The sequence below is a fragment of the Cydia strobilella genome, chromosome Z (assembly GCF_947568885.1).
Source record: "Cydia strobilella chromosome Z, ilCydStro3.1, whole genome shotgun sequence".
NCBI classification, from domain to species: Eukaryota; Metazoa; Arthropoda; class Insecta; order Lepidoptera; family Tortricidae; genus Cydia; species Cydia strobilella.
Window position 1 is genome coordinate 2,451,109 of NC_086068.1, and position 18,622 is coordinate 2,469,730.

General features: G+C 36.8%; 1 protein-coding gene across 1 annotated transcript in view; it reads right to left on the reverse strand.

Annotated features, from left to right (window-relative positions):
- LOC134754576 (laminin subunit gamma-1) overlaps positions 1-18,622 on the reverse strand; it is a 115,768-nt gene that overhangs the window by 34,439 nt on the left and 62,707 nt on the right. Inside the window, exon 30 of the mRNA XM_063690893.1 lies at positions 9,743-10,650. Within this exon, the coding sequence (XP_063546963.1) occupies positions 10,503-10,650 (148 nt within the window). The 3' untranslated portion in view covers positions 9,743-10,502. The remainder of the gene's footprint in view (positions 1-9,742; positions 10,651-18,622) is intronic.

Sequence of the window (18,622 nt, forward strand, 5' to 3'; positions counted from 1 at the left end):
TTGCCGGGGAGTCACACTCAGACGAATCCGCCGCCAAAAATTCGCTCCCGTCAAAGATAGATATAACTCCGTAATAGATGGATACAGTCTAAGGAAAAAACGTGCCTCGAAAATCACGAAAATTTGATTCTCGATCAGATGGCGCCACTAGTTTTGGCCAACTCTCGTATAGAGGGCGTTGACTGTTTCGTTTGTTATTTATAATTTTAACGCATACCAGTGAAAGAACATGGGTCAAAACCATATAAAAACAATTAATGCAAATAAAAAAAACATTTATCCATATTTAAATACATTTTAACGTATTTTAATAAATCTTAGTTTTTAGTTTTAAAGTATGTCGATAGATGGCAGTGAATTTAAAGTGGTTACAAAATTTACTATGACAGTACCGCTCTATCTTATTATATCCTCATTGCTCCCGTACAATCGAATTTACGCTCTCATTTTTAAATTACATGCTTAAATTACATGAAAATTTGGTATGAATATTTACGTAACGTATATCTGTGTCTGGTATAGATGTAGCATAGAGTAACTTATAATAGAGCGGTACTGTCATAGTAAATTTTGTAACCCCAGTAAATTCACTGCCATCTGTCGACACACTTTAAAACTAAAAATGAAGATTTATAAAAATACGATAGAATGTATTTAAATATAGATAATTGTTTTTTTTATTTGCATTAATTATTTTTATGATTTTGACCCATGTTCTTTCACTGATATGCGTTAAAATTGTTAAATAACAAACGAAACCGTCAACGCCATCGATACGACTGTAGGCCAAAACTGGTAGCGCCCTCTGAACGAGAATCAAATTTTCTCGATTTTCGAGGCACGTTTTTTCCTTAGACTGTATCCATCTATTGTAGCGAAGAATCCTTTTCCATCGTATTTTCTCGGAAACGTTCGTATTTCTTGTCATGCTACTTCAGTCAACCTCAGTATTTTGTGTACTAAAACTGACTTAACCTTAATTCTGAGAAAAAACAGCACTTTGTAGAATTGTAGAACAAAACTTGGAAATCACCACGTCGTTCATACAAAGATTCCGTTCCATCGGTTTGCCGCTGTCTCTGTCACATTTCGCAAGAAAGAACGGGAAAGATCATGCGCGCCAAGTGTCAATTTTGATCGAATTTTGTCGATTTTTATTTATTTTAAAAACATTACCCTACAATATCGAAATTCGAAAGCTATGAAATTACTATTTAAGTTAAGATTGTTTTGTCTTCTTTTTTTGTTTATAGTATCACATAATAAATAACCGAGTAAAGTTGAATTAAAAATCCGAGTTAGAGGTTACTTTGGGAATTAATTGTATCGAGCGAAGTGTCATAATTCGTGTATCGGAAGCTATGATATTAAAGATAATATAGTCAAGAACTACATATATTTTTTCCACGTCTACGAATATCAACCTCTCTTAGAAAAACAGGATCATATAAGGAGATTTCACGCCTTCTGGCTCAGGGAACCGCCTTATGCTGTTATTTTTAATCTAACTCCGAAACACTTTTTAGGCAAACATTCAAAGCATTCCCATGTTTGTATCTTTCGTATGATGGCAGGGTTTCTTTGCTTTTAAATTAAATAAATAATTCACACAATTTGCGAGCAATAGCGAGGTGGTACTCTTTTGGTGGAGTTCCTCGCCCGCCGGGAACAATAACGGGGGTGTATAAGATGGCGCTATGCTTATAATAATAAAATGAAATGAAAAATCTTCATTTTCAGGCAACTATACGGAGCTCTAGCGCCTATCCTAAACCATAGAGTAAGTAGTGTCAAAGATACTGTCCGCGCGCTAATTCCTTGCATTCGGAGGTCGAGGAAGTGGGGGGGTGTGCGCCGCGCCCGTACGTACAAAATGACACCACTCTGTCATGACGCCCAACATTCCTAACATTCCTCAGCCGTGCACGAAATTCGCGCGCGGACTGTATATGTAACTCAGTTGGTATAAGATAGCTAAATAAAGTCTATTTGGTAGATGGCGTTGGCGACACCGTTTGATATTTAACAATTTTAACACGTATCAGTGAAAGAACATGGGTACAAATCATACAAAAATAATAGATACAAATTAAAAAAATTATTTATCCATATATGTAATTTTATTATTTTGATAAAAAAATATATATTAAAATTTGTCAGTTCGTTTAGTACGACGTCCGGTTATTACGACGTAATATCAGCGTTCTCTTGGGCCGCTTGGGCGTCGTTCAGGCGTCGTTATAACCGGACTCTACTGTATATATATATATATATATATATATATACGAAAAATATCATAAAATGTGTATATATATATGTATATATATACATGTCTTGATATTTTTATTTATAGTTTTAACCGTGTGTCGATAGATGGCAGTAAATTAACTGTGACTACAAAATTTACTATGACAGTACCGCCAAAGATAGATAGATACAAAGAGGATGATAGATAGATAGATGATAGATACGTAATGTATGTTTTTGTTGAACTGACTTTGACCTTACATGTCGCTCAGGGACAGTTAGATATTCATTGAGATTTCAATCGGACTATTAACAAAAAAGTTCAACATGGCGGCGAATTGTTTCAGTGAAAACGAAATGCGTTTTAATGTAATTAATAATCTATTGTGTTCATGGTTTAAGGGAATAAAACTATTATAAGTTGATAGATAGATAAACAAATAAATAATAACATGAATAACTAGCATAATAATATGAATAACTAAAAAACCAACGAACATAGCGTCATTTTACGCCCCCGACGCTACGTAAAGGTGTGCTCACATCGGTACTCCGAAGCATTGTCAAATTTCCAGCCGAGTTTGCCTCACGGGCTTTGTGTAGCACAATAAATAGTAAACAAGTCATGCTAACAGCCTTATGGCGATTTATTAATGTCACCGAACACCCTTTGTTCTAAAATGGCTTCGTTATTTCGCTATACCGGTGGGAGTTTATAAAAAATACGATGATCTAGAATCACGGAACCATGGAGACTAAAGGAGCCAAATCTCTATGTATGAAAAGTGTCCATCAAAAAACAATAATTAGGCGGCGCCACCATACACCGAAATACTACCAAAAACAACCTACGTAATTTGGTCGGGTTATTTGTTGGTTCATGTTATACTCATGTCCCAGAGCCTAATAACTAGCGCCACCGGAGAGATTAGGAACTATTATTTAAAGCTGAAAGCGGTCACTTTTGCAACAATTCTGCCATAAGAGATTGGCATCCTTTCTATACACGGAACCCTTAAGCCTAGTTCGGAATACGTTATAGTTTGTCAAGGGACTGTCTCATTTCAAATATAGACAGAGAGAATCATACTATCTTTGTCTTACACTAGTACTAGCATCAAAATGAAAAGGCTGAACAGTTTTTAACCGACTTCAAGATTTCAAAGGAGGAGGTTCTCAATTCGGTTGTGTTTTTTTTTATGTTTGTGGCTCCATAACTCCGTCATTTCTGGACCGATTTTGAAAATTCTTTTTTGATTGTAAGTATATACATACAGATTGGTCCCGTTTTTGTGAAAAAGCAGTTCTGATGATGGGATCCATGAGGAATCGAAGGAACTCCTCAAATATTAAAGGCATACATATAGTGATTTTAGTATTTTCATCAACAAATCAAGCACTTACATTTAAAAAAGTGACATTTGATGAAGTGGAACTGCTGACGATGATCAGAACGGATCTTCAATGACGCATAGTTCACGTTTGGTGATTTGTCCTCTTTGTTATGTTTGTTAAGCAAGTTACGTTTTCAAGAAACATTTTTATCAAGCTCGAGTTCGATGATGGGATCCATTAGGAATCGAGGGAACTCCTCAATTGTGAAAGGCATACATATAGTGATTTTTGTATTTTTATCAACAAATCCAGCAATTCCATTTTAAAAAGTGACATTTGATAAAGTGGAACTGCGATTCTCACAGAACAGAACTGCTATCAGAAAAGTAGGTTAGGTTAGGTTAGAACTACGACCCTTACAGAAACGAAATGCTATCAGAAAAGTAGGTTAGGTTAGGTTAGAGCTGTGACCCTTACAGAAACGAAATGCTATCAGAAAAGTAGGTTAGGTTAGGTTAGAGCTGTGACCCTTACAGAAACGAAATGCTATCAGAAAAGTAGGTTAGGTTAGGTTAGAGCTGTGACCCTTACAGAAACGAAATGCTATCAGAAAAGTAGGTTAGGTTAGGTTAGAGCTGTGACCCTTACAGAAACGAAATGCTATCAGAAAAGTAGGTTAGGTTAGGTTAGAACTACGACCCTTACAGAAACGAAATGCTATCAGAAAAGTAGGTTAGGTTAGGTTAGAGCTGTGACCCTTACAGAAACGAAATGCTGTCAGAAAAGTAGGTTAGGTTAGGTTAGAACTGCGACCCTTTCAGAAACGAAATGCTATCAGAAAAGTAGGTTAGGTTAGGTTAGAGCTGTGACCCTTACAGAAACGAAATGCTATCAGAAAAGTAGGTTAGGTTAGGTTAGAGCTGTGACCCTTACAGAAATGAAATGCTATCAGAAAAGTAGGTTAGGTTAGGTTAGAACTGCGACCCTTACAATAACGAAATGCTACTAGAAAAATGGATGGTTTTACCTCCTTTTCTACATAATTAGGCAAAAGATGCTGTCTTTTTCATTTCATTGTCTGGAATCTAAGAGTGCACCATCAACAATAAGTGAACTTTCAGCGGCATCCCCCATTGAAGTCGGTTTTTTTTCTTAAAAATTATTTTGTTCCTATTTAACAAGATTTGATTGACTAACTTAGTCGAGTGGCGAGTATTAATCCAGAAGATTTAGGTAGGCTTACCGGATGGGTTTCGGGTCTGCTGCTGGCAGAGGCCTCTGCTGGTGGCTGCCTGGTGATATCCTTTATTAGAGCACTTTAAATAGGTTTTTACCGAGTATTATTATGGTTTCGTGTTAGTTTTATCACGTTTTTGATGACACTGAAGTTGTCAGTTATTTGTTTTTCTAGACCTCTTTTGTGTCACCGGCCATTAGCCGCGCTAGGAATACTCATAGACATAGTATATACAAGTAGTTATAGACGCGCCACCGAGCGACCGGGGGTAAGAGAAAGAATATTCATACAAAATTTGGGCAGCATAGGATTTTTTCTCTTTCACTCTTATAAATTTAGGTATTTCGCCATCGCCTCCTACCTATGACGCCACCCGGTCGGTGATAAGGACAAAGCATGGCACTATTATCTGTTTCCTCTTATAGGAATCGCAATAAGACTATCTTTCTCTATCAAAGAGTGTCAGGCCATTGGGAATACTAAACAATGTGCGCCCGTGCGACCGTGAGGGACAGAACATACGCAATGCGACAAAATTAAAAACATGTTTTAACATTCCTGACAACATACCAAAAACAACCTACGTAATTTGGTCGGGTTATTTGTTACCCCTCCCCCCATTTCATCTCTACATTATTATACCTCTATGGTTCATGTCAGAGCACTGTCAGTCTCCTAATATTACAATACTCCTACCTAGCGCCACCGGAGAGATTAGGAACTATTATTTAAAGCTGAAAGCTGGTCACTTTTGCAACAGTTCTGCCATAAGAAGATTGTTATAAAACTTATAAACATGGAGACTATATAAAGGAACCAAATCTCTATGTATGAAAAGTGTCCATCAAAAAACAGTAATTAGGCGGCGCCACCATACACCGAAATACTACCAAAAACAAGCTACGTAATTTGGTCGGGTTATTTGTTGCCTTATATGGTTCATGTTATACTCATGTCCCAGAGCCTAACTAGCGCCACCGGAGAAATTAGGAACTATTATTTAAAGCTGAAAGCGGTCACTTTTGCAACAATTCTGCCATAAGAGATTGGCATCCTTTCTATACCATCCATACTTATAAATGATGGGTTACAGTTCTGTTGGCGACAGCAAGTTACAGTATTACTTTTAGCGCCACCTATGAATGTAAATAAAAACCCCCTGGCGCCCTTAGTGTACGAACCAAAATAAAAAACCTCAGTCACGCGCTAAAATTAACGCCATCTATTGGAAAATGTAGTGAGCATACAGCAGGTTGTAGTCCTATCACAGAATAAGTAATAGTACTACCGTACAGAAAGGAAACTTCCTACAAAAACCGAAGTTTGACAGCGGTTCAGGGTCGAATCATGCTATCCCTGTCTAATATATGGCACTATCCCTTTCGGCTATTTAGGGTTGTCAAAATTCAATTCATTATCTTATTTGTGGTCGTTCACGCAAAGGGACGTCAAGTTGTGCCAACCCTAATAATTGCTCGAAGCAATGCTGAGCCGAACGGAGCCGAGTTTGCCCGAAGAGAGTAGTTTCGCACCCCTGCCTCGGTTGTCAAGCGAGGGTGGAACCACTGTTCTATAGCAGAAAACACTCGAAAAAAATGAAATAATATGTGGTATTTTCTATAAAAAGGGACCTTATTGTCGATGGCGCTTATCGACTTACGATGCTCCGATATAATACAATGCCGCGCGACGCTGTACGGCGTAAGCGCCATCGACAATAAGGTCCCTTTTCATAGAAAATGTCTCATATGACAAAAATCGACAGACAAGATGTTACGATAAGATACATGTCACTAAAAGTAATGTTATATGATAGTTACATGAGCAAGAATTCATGGGAATAAATAATAATACAAACTTTGAATTACTCTAATAGTTTAATATAATAAATAAGCCACAATACATAATGTACTAACAAAATCATCAATAATTGCTTATTTTTCATTCTAATCTTCTCTTCTTTGGCGATCTTAAATATATATATAAAAAAAACATATATTTATACAGCATCAAAATCGTAGTGTTACATAAAGATAAAAAAATACCACTAGTTAGTTATTGGCAAATGTTTTAACTATTATTACTAACGCATATAACCGGAAAGAACCAGTATTATGTGCCATAAGTTGATTCATTACTTTTTTTAGTTTTGATATTTTGAAACAAGACAGAATCTGTTATTTCGTTTTGTATTGGTATTTTATGTGAAGTTTGGTAGTCATAAAATTTCTATTGTATAAACGCCATGCAATATGCCTACTTGAATAAACAACCTTTCTTTATCTTTATCTGCAACTGACGAAAAGTAATGTTGAGGACTTTATGTAACACCACATACATACCTATACATATATTATCGCTGACATGTTATAGATTACTATATGTTATTAATATTTATTTACGATATAAGTGCGAACCTATTCGCAAGTGTTTCATACATTTTACAGTACATATGGCCCAGTTTTCTACGTAGTTACGTAATCTGCTTATTATAGCACAGGGTGTCGTAATGCAGCACCAGACTGTAAAACAATATATTTACAATTTACTGCCACAATATGGCACTATTAGGAAGCCTAAAGTTGGCATATGATTTAAATGCAGACCATAAATGCATAGACTAAGTACAATGTTCTACTGAAATAATTATGGCAGTTATAATGTTTAAATTGGGCATTTTCTATAAAAAGGGATCTTATTGTCGATGGCGCTTACGCCGCACAGCGTCGCGCGGCATTGTATTTATATCGGAGCATCGTTTATAATGGCGTAAGCGCCATCGACAATAAGGTCCCTTTTTATAGAAAATACCACGTATTATAAAATATAATATGTTAGGTTAGTAATGTATTGAGTATGTTTCTTTTCCGAAGAGAGAGATACTAACAGACCCACTGAACTATTATTACTATAGTAATTATCACTGTTACATATGTGGTATTTTCTATAAAAAGGGACCTTATTGCCGATGGCGCTTACGCCATTATAAACGATGCTCCGATATAAATACAATGCCGCGCGACGTTGTGCGGCGTAAGCGCCATCGACAATAAGGTCCCTTTTCATAGCAAATGCCCCATATATTTGATTTAATCTGTTTAAATATATAAAAATGGCACCGATAGTTAACTTGAATGTAATAAAAAAATTTCAAAACTGTACTTGTATCTTTAAAAGTTAACATTTTATTGCTAGATAACTTTATTATGACATAGGTATTTTATTTTGACAAGTCAATCTATTAGCGAGATTATTTCTAATATTACTAAGGCACATTATTATTTAAGTAACGTAACAAAAGATAATTTATTCTAGCACCTATCTCACTTTAACCTTACGTCAAAAGCCGCGCAAAAAACTTGCCCAAACGTCAAAATAATTCACCAAAAAAAATTGTATTCTACTTATTTCATTCAATTTAAAATTTACCCAAATCAAATAAGAAATGAAAACACATACAACGTAAACATATCGTTCTTGACGTCTATCGACGTTGTGGCGTTAGAAGCACGGTTTTTGTCGACGTGATATGACTTCGCTGGCGGTCAAAGGATATACAGATTTAAAACTAGCCTCAACGTCCATTTGTAAAATAATTGAATCCGTTGTTCAATTTAATATGTTAACAAAAAAACTCTCAACGTAACTAGACACCCACATTTTTCCCAGGTAGCAAAATGACGTCAGCGACGTCTTAATGACGGCATTATTACGTCATTATGACGTCGCTGACGTCATAATGACGTATAAATGCTACTGGGGTTCACACAAAAATCTTCAAAAATAGACATTCATTAATTTAAGTCATATTCAAATACGATTTAGATTTCATCAAACGTACGTACTCCAATATAACAGAATTAGGGGTTACATATTCTAAAGAAAAGCAGACGAAACTTATTGCTACTTTGTAAAAAAATACATACATATTACTTTGAATAGGGGGTATTACTGCAATGTTTTGCCACCAGAGTGCAGGACTAGCCTTTTTAGTAAACCATAGAGTAACTATTACACTTGTAACTTTTACTTACGTTAGTAGGGACAAAGCTATTTCCTAGAATGAGATAACGATATTCATATCTCATTCTGTAGTATAGCTGTGTCCCTACTTACGTAAGTAAAACTTACGAGTGTAATCCTGGCCTTATACATACTTATTTAACAGTTTTTGACAAGTTTTTAGAGATAATAAAATATGACATTGATGCATCAAAGCGGTTTGTTTACAGAGGATCTACCGGGAAACGAGAATCCGAAATTTCGCTATCTGCCTCTTTATCGCTCGAATATTCAAGTGAGAGAGATGTTAGATAACTTAGATTTTCTTGTTTCGCGATAGATTGTGGTAGTGGCGCCCCCCTACGCAGAGTTTCGCGTAATATTTCCTATTTTGACCTGATTGCAAATTTGAAATTGAAAATGAATTTCTACGAATTTGATGATGACTCAATGAGGGCTAACGCGTATGAATTCGCCGCTAGGGGCGCTAGTGTAGATGGTGGTCTTTTCCATAGTTCGAAATGTCAAATGTCACTTGTCACTTCAGTGACTGACAGCTGTTCTTTAGTCTTTTGGACCACCATCAACAGAGGCGCCAACTGGTGAGCAAAAAAACGATAGCCCTCATTTCCACATACTATAGACAAATAACTAGACGCACAAAATTGATCAATAATACGTTTCGATTATTAAATATTAACCCTTTATATGCCACGAAGAGCGCTGGCGGCCTAGCGGTAAGAGCGTGCGACTTTCAATCCGGAGGTCGCGGGTTCAAACCCTGGCTCGTACCAATGAGCTTTTTGGAACTTATGTACGTAATATCAAGTAATATCATTTAATATTTACCAGTTTATGAGAAATTCCAAAAAAAAAAATGAAAATATGTAAAAAAAAATTGATAGATTATTTTCCGCTTACCTATAACGTACAATGCCATCTAGTTCAATTTTCTTACACTTAATTAGTCTACTTTGCGCGCCTAATTCGTCTACGTCACACATAACTTATCAGGGCATTTTCATTCAAAAGTGTACCATTTACTTTTTTCGAAAATCCATCAAGTTTCGCGTTATTTCTACTCAGAATCACAAGGACTATCGATTTCAAAAAAAGATTGTACCAAAAAAAAATTTCAGAATTGTAACGCATTTTCACATACATCTTCTATGGACCGTTACAAAACTGAGACCCAAAATTTGTATGGAAAACTGGGGACACTTTTTTTCTTTGTCTCATTTACTTTTTTTCTTGATTCTGAGTCTAAATCACCACAGATTTAATATATACGCTATATGACGCAAATACCACGATTTGTATTGAAACCAAGCGTGCCGACTTTCTCATACAAAATTTACGTATAATATAATTCTAAAATTACTTATCTGTGATAGGAAATATGTTCTCGCCTTTGGGTGCTCGCAATTTTTGGGCTGTTGCAGTTAATTATCATGCAACGAAGCATTTTAAGTTTCACATCCGGCTGCAACAACTGACGCGCGTGGACTGTAAAGAGCGACGGTCAACCTCGACGCTTGGTCGGGGTTCGGATGCGAAGTAGATGCATTTGCGTATTCTATGGTATATTTATTTATGTAAATAACCCAAAAGTTGATGGTTTTTCGAAAAAAAAAATGGTACCATTTTTTTCTGAAATCCCCCATTTATCACTCGCACGTATCTAACTGTAAGAGGCCCTCTTCGGACCCTCAGTGGGTTCCAAAACAATTCTCTTGAAGCAACCCTCGGGCAGCTGGTCGAGTATGTCCTTCACGTTTTCTACTTCGAGACGAAGGGAGTCATGCTCGTTCTTGTATTGCTCCATCCATCTGAAATAATTAAGTATTTACATAGAGTAACTTATACTAGAGCGGTACTGTCATAGTAAATTTTGTAACCCCAGTAAATTCACTGCCATCTGTCGACACACTTTAAAACTAAAAATTAAGATTTATAAAAATACGATAAAATTAATTAAAATATGGTTAAATGATTTTTTTTATTTGCATTAATTTTTTTTATGATTTTGACCCATGTTCTTTCACTAATATGCGTTAAAATTGTTAAATAACAAACGAAACCGTCAACGCCATCTATACGACAGTAGGCCAAAGCTAGTAGCGCCCTCTGATCGAGAATCAAATTTTCTTGATTTTCGAGGCACGTTTTTTCCTTAGACTGTATCCATCTATTACGGAGTTATATCTATCTTTGGTATTTATTACTGATTTGACGACCGGTCTCGCCTAGTGGGTAGTGACCCTGCCTGTGTGAAGCCGACGGTCCTGGGTTCGAATCCCGGTAAGGGCATTTATTCGTGTGATGAGCACAGATATTTGTTTTCTATGTATTTAAGTATTTGTATATTATATATATCGTTGTCTGAGTACCCATAACACAAGCCTCCTTGGGCTTACCGTGGGACGTAAATCTGTGTAAGATTGTCCTATAATAGTTATTATTATTTATTTATTATTACTAGCTTTTGCCCGCGACTTCGACTGCGTTTTCATAGTTTTATTTCATGAGTAACTATCGCGGTAACCGAAGACAATATTATATAGGAAGGAATATTAACAAAAATATGAATGTTTTGGCTCCAAAAAAAATCGTTAAAAGTCAAACGAAAAGGCTTATCATAATCATAATCATTTATTTAATTCCAGACAACAATGGTCCACAATAATACAAATTAAAAATTACAATTAAATTAAAATAGGTTATAAATTAAATTAAAACATGTTATCAATTAAATTAAAATTACATAAATTAAAAAATTACACTAAATTATAAACAATCATTTACTTGCTGGAGCCCGTACATGAACACTTACACAGTGACTCATATACGGGCAATCCAGCCGGTCTGCGATCATGGCCAGGACGCTGTTGCGGCTGGCGCGCACTCTGCTGAGCATCGCCGCGCACCGCTTACGCAGAGTGGCGTAGATGCAATCGGTGCGCGCTTCTGCGAACATGCTCGACGCACTGCAGTGGCGCGGCAGCCGCAACATCACCCTGAACGCGTTATTATATTGGACGCGCAGGGAGTTAAACGACTTTTGAGTGAAATGAGCCCACAGATTGCTAGTGTAGAAAGAAGTACAGTACGCCTTAAAAAGGGTTATTTTTACTAAAGTTGAACAACGTGCAAATCTGTGGGCGATCATGTTCGCTCGTGCCGCCAACGACCTACGCTCCCGCTCCATATCCGCGTTATCTTTTAGGTCCTCGGTTAATACATGTCCGAGGTACTTGAACTGTTGAACCCTGCTAAGAGGTACTCCATTCAGAACAAGAGAGGGAACGTACTGCGGGTCTCTGGGCCCCGCCTTGAACACCATGATTTCGCTCTTAGCAGTGTTATAAATTAGACCATGTTCGGATGCATATTTTTCACATGTCTGCAACAGTGTTCTGAGGCCGCAAACCGATGCACTCAGCAAAACCATATCGTCTGCGTAAGATAAATTATTTACACCTACATCATCTATGTGACATCCAACGTGATGCCTGCTAAGCGCAACGATTAGTTCATTTACATACAAGTTAAAGAGCAACGGCGAGGACAGCCCCCCCTGTCTCACCCCGCACTCCAACCTGTATGCGTCCAACAAGCAGTTTGACCACCTCACATTGTTTTCTTGATGCTTATACCAATAATACAAGATATTTATTGTATCTACAGGGACATTGTTACTTTTAAGTTTATTCCATAACAAATCATAAGAAACAAGATCGAATGCTTTAGATAAATCTAAAAAACACGCATAAATTGACGTGTTTCTGTTCGTATAGTATTTAATAGTATGCTTAAGGCTCAAAATAGTGGATTCCGTAGATAAATGCGGGCGGAACCCAAACTGGTTATCGTGGAGTTTTATATGTTTCGCTAATTGCGCATTCAGCAAACTATCCAATACTTTTGCCACGATAGTGGCCAACGATATCGGTCTATAGTTAGCCTTGCTAGACGCATCACCGGTCTTATTTTTAATAATTGGTACCACTATTGTTTTTAACATGTCCCTAGGCAAATAAGCATGGGCCAGACATAATGAGTAAAACATAGCCAGCACCCGCGGCAAATGGGGGCCCGCGTGCTGTAAATGCTCCACACTGAGACCGTCATGGCCGGGGGATTTGCCTTTCGACATATTTTTTATGGCTACCCTAACAACCATTTTCGGTCGCCGTTACGACACGGTGTAGACACATCTTGCGTCGACACAGTCTTTTCCGGTCACAAAACGGTCGCAGTGTGGTCGCCGTTACGTCGTCGTTACCAAAATGGGGAAGGCTCGACACGGACACATTTCAGTCACAAAGTGTCGTCGCCGTGTGCACACATTGTTACCAGTTTGCGACTAGTTATCCCAAAATCAGTCGTTCATTCGTTCATTTTGTTCGTTTCAAATGGGAACTGTCAGATGGAAATATACTTAAATAAAAATAAACAAGTGACAAACGCCATCGCTAAGAAGGATTTACAAGACGTAAGTATTTATTGTTTGCATTTATATTACATTATGGCTTTAAATACTATGGGAAATTAAACTGCTCGAGTGATTTGATTAACTAGGTGTAATTTTATCAACGCGCCACCTCATTATTTTAGTTTAGCCAGAAATGAAATTATTTACTTCTCAGTGCATGTGTTCATAACTACATTATTTGATGCAATTTTAGTGCTCCGATGCATATACTATACCTAAATAATAAAAATAACGCTTTACATACTACTAAACTTGGTAATTATCATGTAAAAATATGGTTTAAGGCTGAGAAAAATTCCAGTCACAAAGTAGTCGCAATGTTACGACTCTGTGTAGACTCTGTGTAGACACTGTGTAGACATATGTCAAAAGTAGTAACAAAGTTACTGGATTTGCAAAATGGCTCCTTGTACTCATTTGTTTTCAGATCAGTGTTGCCAGATCGTACCTTTTATTTACGTACTTTTTGAATAGCATACGTACTTAAAACGTACCCCGCCCAAAACCGTACTAAAATCGTACTTTTTGGCTAAACCGCACATTTTAGTACGATTTTACGTACTTTTCGTATGAGCGGTTCAAAAATATGCTATAATGGCGTAGAAATAATAGTGACAGACCAAAAAAGTACGATTTATTTGCGTAAAAATTTGTGACTTTTTGTTTTGGTATTTCTGTGCCTTACTATTTTGCATATTAATACTGTTCCTTTTGCCCTGAGAAAAACAAACTAAACATAGTTTTTTGCCCAACGTGACCGCAAGTTATCTTTATTTTCAGATCTAACCAATTGCTACAGAATACAAATGACAAAGAAAAGAAGCAAGAAGGAAATAAAACAAACAAAAATACAAATGATTCCTCGACGCAATCGGGTGATTCTTAAATTGTGTCCAGATTTTTTGTTTTTGTCATAAAAGTGTTTATAAGAGTTTTGAATGATTCACAGCTAGTTTCACTACCTATATAGACCGTGATTACCTTTTGTATTGTTTTTGAGCTCCCGATATTTCGACGCAGTTACATGCATCTTATTCACGGGTGACTGAAGATAGCGGGTGGGTGTCAAAGTTGTGTAGACTGCGCTCTGTCTACCCTCATTATATCATATCGGGGATATCGGGAGCTCAAAAACAATACAAAAGGTAATTACGGTCTTTTTTTTTCATACAAAACATGGTACTATATTGGTGATTCTTGAATTGTGTCCAGAAGTTTTTTTGGCATAAAAGTTTATTTTTCACATATTTCACATATGAAGTACATACAAAAAGTGAGCGTTCCGTGACATTTCTTGCATTTTCTAAATATGTATTCTTTATCTATGAGGATCTCACTAGAATACCTAATATAATTAAGTCGTTAATTTTTAATTATTTGTAGTTTAAGTTTTAAATAAGTATTAAATAAGTACAGACGGATGGTTGTGATATAATATATAGACTGCGAGCCACGAACCGATTTTAATGACCAATAGTCTCCCGGGCGAAAACTCGTAAAGTGGAATACCTAATATAATTAAGTCGTCAATTTTTAATTATTATTTATAATGATCTCAGCAAGTCGTTTTAGTTTAGTAAGAGCCTGCTATCGATTTTAGTCGCAAAAATGTAAAATTGTTAGATTAAGTCGCAGAAATTGTACACCTTTTGATACGTACTTAATAGAAATAACAAGTACTGGTTTCTATTAGCACGTCTTCTCATCTTGCAGTTTTACAGATCCATTTTTTGAAATCAGACTCTAAATTAGTAATATTTTTTTTTCTGATGGACGTTTAGCGCGCGTAAAGCACTGATTTTGTCGCTCATATTTATTTGTAAACTTCGTAAAGTTTGGACTGCTAAAAATAGTAATTTTGTATTACACATATCCTGTACTCTACCTTTTACAGACTAAATTTTTATTATTATGACTGAAGTAGTGTAAGTTAGACGAAATCCATTTCTAGTATATTGTTCTTGAAATCATTTTAGATCATTTAAAGCTTTTTTTTCCATACAAAACATGGTACTATATTGGTGATTCTTAAATTGTGTCCGGAAGTTTTTTTTTATAAAAGTTTTTATTTTTCACACATTGTTACATATAAAGTACATACAAAAAGTGAGCGTTCCGTGACATTTCTTGCATTTTTTTAAATATGTTTTCTTTATCTATGAGGATCTCACTAGAATACCTAATATAATTAAGTCGCAAATTTTTTATTATCCTGTATAATGATCTCAGCAATTCGTTTTAGTAGTTTAAGTTTTAAATAAGTATTAAATAAGTACAAACATATAAAGTACATACAAAAAGTGAGTGTTCCGTGACATTTCTTGCATTTTTTTAAATATGTTTTCTTTATCTATGAGGATCTCACTAGAATACCTAATATAATTAAGTCGTTAATTTTTTATTATCCTGTATAATGATCTCAGCAATTCGTTTTAGTAGTTTAAGTTTTAAATAAGTATTAAATAAGTACAAACGTATGGTTGTGATATAATATATAGACTGCGAGCCACGAACCGATTTTAATGACCAATAGCCTCCCGGGCGAAAACTCGTAAAGTAGAAAACCCTGGTTTTTTTCTTGTTATTTTATAATAGTTTAGTATGGTCAACCACTGAACAAATATTAAACTTTAAAATATTTTGAGCCTTGCCAAGATAAGGGTTAAAAAAGTATGCTTAGAGAATGTTAATAATTAATGTTTATTTATCGAAGCGTTGATAATATTGGAAAGAATACCATTTCGGTATTGCAATCCATAGCAAAAACTTTGCATTTAATGTCGTCTAAATTATATTCTCTCAATTCTTCATTTTCATAAATGATCGCTGTGGCATATATGTTTATGTTTGATGATTTAAATGGCAACTCAAAAAAAATATATTTGTTTTTTATATTCCCGCCGAAGACTTTTATTTTTCCTTCTACACAAGTAGCGTATTGCATTTCTGTTAAATTTTTGTCAGTAGTTAGAAACCACTTGTCCTTATTGTTTTTAAGCTTAGAATAAATTTAAAAGTGGAAAAATTACTGCCTTAGGTGAGACTTGAACTCGCGGCCTCTGGATGCCTCGGCAGAGCGCTGGAGTATCTATCCAGAGGCCGTGAGTTCAAGTCTCACCCAAGGCAGTAATTTTTCCACTTTTAAATTTATTCTAAGCTTAATAGCATCGATCGCAGACGTTTCTGCTTGTTGAAAATTAACTTATTGTTTTTAGATATCGAGTATTTTTTACTAATTCTGACTGTCTTAAAAACTTTTTCACCAGTTTCCAGTAAAATTTCGTTTTTGAGGGCGGGATCTGATTTGTTGCAAGTAGTCTCTATATTCAATTTCGACATTTCTTGTATGCGATTCGCTACTTGCGCCAATGGTTGGTCCCCTTTTCGTAACAGGTTTTTAATACTGTTAAGCATACCTTCAAAAGGATAGGCGCTAAGAGAAGGTAGAGACCCGAACTTCATAACGTCAATCATTGACAACATGGCATTAAATCTTTTATACTGGACGCTCGATGCCCAAAAGGGACGGTAGTTCGGAAGGGACGACAAAGGGACGGTGTGGCATTAAAAAGGAAAATCGTCCTATTTGGGACGATCTGGCAACACTGCTATTAATGGACAGTTTGACAAACCTTCGTTTTCAAGAGGTATTTTATATTGTCATTTGCGGTCACAATGTTTCGAAACATTTCAGTAACCGTTACGACACATTGTGTAGAGATTTGGTCACAAACTGAACGCAAAGTGTACACAATGTGTCGACACCTTGTTACCGAAAAGTGTACACACGGCGACGACACTTAGTTACTGAAACAATTCTGGTCACATTGTGTGCACACGGCGACCACACTAAGTTACCAAAACTGAACACAGTCGCAAAGTGTAGTAACGGTTACGACACCGTTTCGACACATCTGACATTTAGTTACTACTTTGATGATTCTGCGACCGGAATGGTTATATGGGTAGTGCAACTTCTTTTGTCGTGAACCGCGTAACCGGCTCCGCGTCATTTGGGGCAGAATTGAAAACCGTGGTCGACGGACCCAGTGGAGACTTAACATAGAAATGGTCCCTAAACATATTCGCTACGTCTTTAGCCCCAGACAAACCCTCGACGCTCACAGGAAGGCCTGGCTTAGTATTCAGCTTATTTGTACACTTCCAGAATGACCTAAAATTATTTTTGGAGTGATGTGTGGCTAGCATATCCATTTTTATTTGGTCTTGGTTGCTCTGACACCACCTAAGACGAGACTTAAAAATTCTTTTACTCGTGATCATTTTATTATAAATAATTCCACTCCTAGGCTGGCCACAGCCCAACCAAACCTGAAAGTCTTCCTTAGCCTTACTATGCGCGTCGCTGACGTGCCTGTTCCACCCTATCATTTTTTTTCTACGACTACGTCTAGCGGTACATGCATTAGTACAGGTCGCAGCACTGCAAAGCGCTGTAATTATATCTTTATACAAAGTATCTAAAATTTCTCTATGACTATACTCATTACACCTGTGATCCCCGCAAGGGATCAGGGTTTCAGGGCAATTGATTAGCCTTAAACTCTCATTACAATGTTGTTTATAAGCTGAGATCTGATCTGGTTTCCTCTCACCCCATATCACAGTGTTACTGATAATAGTATTAACACTCGCGACCTTTTCCCTAAGTATTTTAAGGTTACATTCCAACACAAGCGGAAAATGATCGGACCAAAACACGTCCAGCCTAACGTATATATTCACCACCGAGTCAAGTGCAGAATCCGTAACGAGGCAATGGTCGAGCCACCTCCGCGACCCATGAGCCTCACTTATAAAAGTGTATGAGCCGGAATGCACTCCCAACATTTCTACATCAATACACGTCCACGCTTGATCACACGAAAAGTCTATCATCTCACTAAAGAACGGTTGACCGGGGTGAGCGTTAAAGTCGCCGAGTATGAAAACCGACTCAATGTTATTATTATTTATAATAGCACTCACCGCACCGAGACAATCCGTGAACTCCGGCAGATTCTCCGCACAATCCGTAGGCATGTACACGCTCAATATTAGTATCGGCCTATTCACTAACATTACCCTAATAGCACACACGCGCGGGTTATCGCACTTAATCACCGAAACATCGCGCAACACCGATTTATTCCATAACAGGGCTACTCCGCCGTACGGCCGCCCTCGCAGCATGCCCGCCGTCGTGTCCATAGCTGAGGTCCCAGTGCAGTTGAACTGATCGTCGATGGTACCAAGATATGTCAGATCGCCCTCTTGTAACCAAGTCTCTTGAAGCGCGATTACGT